General features: G+C 41.0%; 1 protein-coding gene across 1 annotated transcript; it reads right to left on the bottom strand.

Moving 5' to 3' along the window:
• Positions 1 to 2553: 2553 nt before the first annotated feature.
• Positions 2554 to 3519, bottom strand: LOC146799166 (general transcription factor II-I repeat domain-containing protein 2B-like). The gene has a single exon (XM_085627850.1). The coding sequence runs from the start codon at positions 3517 to 3519 to the stop codon at positions 2554 to 2556; it is 966 nt and encodes a 321-aa protein (XP_085483976.1).
• Between the last annotated feature and the right edge of the window lie 1601 nt (positions 3520 to 5120).

A 5120-nucleotide genomic window follows, 5' to 3' on the forward strand; every position in this document is an offset into this window, starting at 1 on the left:
GGCCCCTACGACTGGTTTGGCATGTTTGTTCATGAGATTCGGTGGTCACGTGATATGTGAAATAAGCCCGTGTTTCAATAAAGTGATTTGAAAATGTGTCCAACCGTCCCTTTGCCTTAACATATACTCTGGCTGTACTGCATAAAAACACAGTGGAAATGTACATTCAAATACACATCATTGTAGTTATTATTATTGTACAAACGACAGTACGTAGTGCAGAACTCTTTTTGGTACATGACGGAGGAGAATAAAGGAGACATAGGTTGTGTTGTGGAATAAACAAACATATGTTTGCAACACATTCAATGAGATATAAATACAAGTCACCTATTGCGCAGGGTAGTCTTCCTTTGACTAGTCCACAAATGTTGGTTCAGTGCCCCACTACATGTTCTCCTCAAATTGTACCATGGATTAGTTGCCCATCCAAACCAGGCATGTGCCCATAGTATCAAAAGTTCTAAAGCAAGTACACTATATGTTCTCCTCAAATTGTACCATGGATTAGTTGCTCATCCATACCGGGCATGTGTCCATAGTATTAAAAGTTCTAAAGCAAGTACAGTAGTGTGTAAAAAGAAAAAGCCGAAAAAAGGAGAAAAGATCAAACCACAGGTGACTAATCTTGACAGACGTGATACATTTTCGCCATCTTCCTCCTGTAGTGAAAAGAGAGAGAGAAAAAAAGAGAGAAAAAGTAATCAATGAGAATTAAAACAACCTATGTTGTACAGTTTGCTTACGCAATAAATTTAACATTTACATGCTCCCTAGAGAAGCTCCGGAGGATGACACGAGAACTGAAAAAAGTGAGTATGTTTCATACAAGTGTATTCTCAGTTCTTCGTCAAGGTTCCACCCCCCTGGGGATTTGGCCTGGAGATCAATGATGTACCTAGATTCCCATTGTCTGAGTTTCAACATTCTGTTACCTCCCCTCGGGGATCTCGGGATATGTTCCATAGCATAGTAACTGAGTAAGGCATTACTGGAAAAATGGTATTGTTGGAAATGGCGAGCCACAGGATACTGTTGATCCTGGTTGGTGATCGCCCGCATGTGTTCTAGCACACGTTTTTTCGCTGGATGAACAGTGCTGCCTATGTATTTCAAATTAAATGGACACACCTGGCAGTAAATCACAAAAGGTGTCCCACACATGAGGAACTGGGTGATGGTTCTCAATTTGCCTCCCCCATCTAGGAATTCTTTCTTCATTATGCTCTTTTTGCAGGCCCTGCTGTGCCCGCAAGGGAAGAAACCCTTTAGTCCCAAATTTTTCATGATTTTATAGACCAGGGGTCTCCAACCTTTTGTGTAGTGAGAGCTACTTCTGGTCAGTGAAAATCGTCGTGAGCTATTAAATCCCAAGCAACTCGCGCATTTTTCCGAGAGACCTCCCCCGCCCATTTTCATTGACGTTAAGCCTATTTCTTCAGAGCCCATACTGTGGTTTGAACACAATAACACTGAAAGAAAAGACTTTGCATGTGTGCTGTTGGTAAACCGCTAGTTTACTTTACGACCTTTCAATTAATAGCTTCAAAATCAGGACCTATCAATAGCTGTCACTGAAATAATCATTGTAATGCAGCTCAATTAACAAACAAACAGGAACAGAAATCTTACCTTCACTGTGGAACTGTATGATGTCCTCTAATGCTGTGTAATCGGGTAGCCTGGCGGGGGCAGGTGCGAAGAAGTCATTATAGTAGTGAAATAGTCACAGTGTGTGGCAGTCAGCCTGTGCAAAGCTTTGCTGAATCACAATTGATGATGGAGTCTTCTACTGCAGCTTTGACAAGATCGCTGTGTTTTTCAGTTGCCAGATAAGCTGAACTTCAGCTCTGTTTGGATTGGAAAGTAACGATTTTGTCCTCCACTCTTATTGCTCCCTTTACTTTGTAGGAGTGTCAGTAACCCAGGACTGCTGTACAAATTGCTTTGTTCTTATTCAACTATAAAGAACTTTGAAAGATGCTGAAGATTCTTCTCTTTAGCTCTTTTTTTATCTTGATATCAATACAGCAGGCCTCCAGTAAACACTGCTTTTTTGTTATCTTGTGCAGCAAATAAATGTTACATTTAGAAAGGTGCTGAAGATTCTTCTCTCCAACTACTTTTTTCTTGGTGTCTGAAACCCATGCCTGGACTACACATAGCTTTGTTCTTATCTTGTTCAACTACTGTTACTAACAAAAGGAATTTTGAAAGATGCTGAAGATTCCTCTCTATAGCTATCTTTTTTCCTTGATCCCAATAAACCAGGCCTCCAGCAAATACTGCTTTGCTCTTGTGCAGCAAATAAAATGTTGGAAAGGTGCTGAAGATTCTTCTCTCCAGCAACTTTTTCTTGTGTTTGTAAAACAGGCCTGCAGTACAAGTTGCTTTGTTTTTGTTCAATTAATAAAAAATAAAAACTGGGGGCTGAAGATTCTTCTCTGCAGCAACTTTAATCTTGGTGTTCATAATGAAACAGATACCTAGGTTTGGGATTTCACCAGGAACTGTCATTGAACAAGTATTGATTGCAAATGCATTCAAATTATTTCAGTGAGAGACTTGACACTGCATGGTGTCCACTAATACCTTGTAATCTGGGGTGTAGCTTGAGAGGGCAACTCTTATGGAGTCATTTAAATGTTCGTCAGTTAGACGTGTGCGAAACTTAGATTTTATGAAGTTCATATCCGAAAATGCTGATTCACAAAGATAGGTAGAGCCAAATAGGGAAAAAAGTTTCAATGCAGCTGTGTGGATGTTCTTAAACTTTTCAGCATCCACAAGACTCCAGAAATTAATGTCAGATTTCCTTGATTTCAATTCCATGTCATTTTGAAGTGTGACAATCTCCATTTCCATTGTGGCAGAGTCAAGGTTCAAAAGCACACTAATTTTCTCTGAAATGTCACTAACATCCACTTCCATGAAGGGGTTTGAAGTGAACATCACACAGGGCTCCAGTTGGTCAAAATCACTAAATCTGTCACTGAATTCTTGATTAAGCCTCATGAGGAGGCTACTGTATTTTTCTATTTCCAGGACCTCAGCCTCAGCTTTGTTTTCTGAAAGGATTTGGAGCACAGAGGGAAAGTGCTGCATCTTTCTTTTCTGCACATGCTGTATCAAAAGGTTAAGTTTTGATTTAAAACTTTTCACAGAACTTACCATGTTGGTTATTGTCTTGTTTTTGCCTTGCAACTCGTAGTTCAATGCATTTAATTTTTCAGTCACATCTGTCAAAAAAGCTAAATCGAGCAACCATTGAGTGTTTGATAACAGTGTGGTATCTTCATTTCTAGACTCCATAAAAGCTTTGACTTCTGGCAATAGGGAAAGGAATCTTCGCAGTATTTTTCCCCTGCTAAGCCATCGGATTTGAGTGTGCAGTAAAAGGTCACCATACTCGGCTGATAGTTCTTCAAGGAACAATTTGAAGGTTCGGTGCTGCTTGGCCTTTGCACGAATTGAATTAATAATTTTAACAACAGGAGTCATGATATGATCAAACCCCATTACCTTGGCACATATTGCCTGTTGATGTATAATGCAATGGTAGTTCAATAACGGAGGGAAATCTGGATCTGCTTTACAATTGGCAATGAAGCCAGAATGACGCCCTATCATTGCGGGTGCACCATCAGTGGTTATCGCCACTAACTTTTTCAATGGGACATTTTGTTTCACAAAATAATTTTTCACCTCATTGTGAATGTCCGATCCTCTGGTTGTGGTTTTCAAAGGCAACAATGTTAAAAATTCCTCTTTATCAGTAAAATCTTCAAAAACCATTCTAACGAACATTGCCAACTGTGCAATATCGCTTGCATCAACAGATTCATCACATTGAAGAGAAAAATATTTGCATGACTTTAAATCGCGCTCTAACTGCCCTATCATGTTGGTCGATAATGCAGATACCCTTCTTGCCATAGTATTTGACCCTAACTGCACATCTGAAATGGCAGACATAATTTCAGGGCTATTTTTAAAGTCTTTGAATAAGGAGTTGGCCATTAGAAGCATTGCTTCTTTCACAACGGCTCCATCTGAAAATGTTGCTTTGTGCTTAATCAAGTGATGAGTAACTACAAAGGATGCTTCAGTAGCCGCAGCGGCTTTCTTCGTGGGCTTCGTAAAAAAAGATTGCTGTGTCTGCAATGCAGATTTCAGTTCGTTTACTTTTTGTGACCTCAGGCTGCTTCCTTTAGGGAACTTCCTCTCAAAATGCATGTGCTTGGTTGAAAAATGCCTCTCAACATTGCCCTTTTTTCCCACTGCAACTTTTGCTCCACAGATTAAACATACACAGTTGTCCTTAATTTGTGTAAATAAAAATTCGTTCTCCCACTCTTGATGGAAGTAGTAAGTCTTGCTCTTTGCCCTTTTGGAGGGACCTGGCTCTTCGTCCATGTCCATGATTAGCTGTTAAGGCTGTAAACAAGAGTAAAAATGTTGAGTATGTGTGCCCTACCTATGCTAATAATACTGCAACACAATGCCTCCCCTTTCTTCATCATCACACATGGCAGCACCTTGAAATGCATAAGTTGAATGTGCACTGTACAAAATCTATGAGGCCACACAAAGCCTTTAATGGCCTCATAGATATGGAGGCAAGGCAGTGCAAATCGATGTGCTGCGTTAATCTCTACCTACCGAGTCTACCCCAGCGAGGCGTTCCGTGAGTGGACCATGGGTCCCCCTTCCTGTATATAAAAACTAATCTGTCTGCAACACAGGCACCTTTGCACCATGGCACACGGGGTGCCTGTGTTGGCACTAGGGGGCAGCAGTTTGTGTACCAGGATAGGAATGCATCATTTTATGTTAAAATTTAAATGCAGTGCATTCACTGCCACAACAGTGAGACAAAAAACTAAAGCACAAGCCACAACAGGGACACAACAAAAGCACAAGCCGTGCAAGCGGAGGCCAATGCTTGTCGGAATGGGACAGGAAAGAGGCCCTGGCACCAAATTAGAAGTAACCCCATAAGCCGGGACTGGTGGCTCAGTGCACTAAAGCAGCCACTGCAGGGGCCTTTGTCCGACCTCATGGTCACAGTTTTAAATCCCAGCGGGTCCACTCAGCCTTTCATCCATTTGAGGTCGATA

This window comes from Triturus cristatus, chromosome 9 (genome assembly GCF_964204655.1).
Source record: "Triturus cristatus chromosome 9, aTriCri1.1, whole genome shotgun sequence".
Lineage (NCBI taxonomy): Eukaryota > Metazoa > Chordata > Amphibia > Caudata > Salamandridae > Triturus > Triturus cristatus.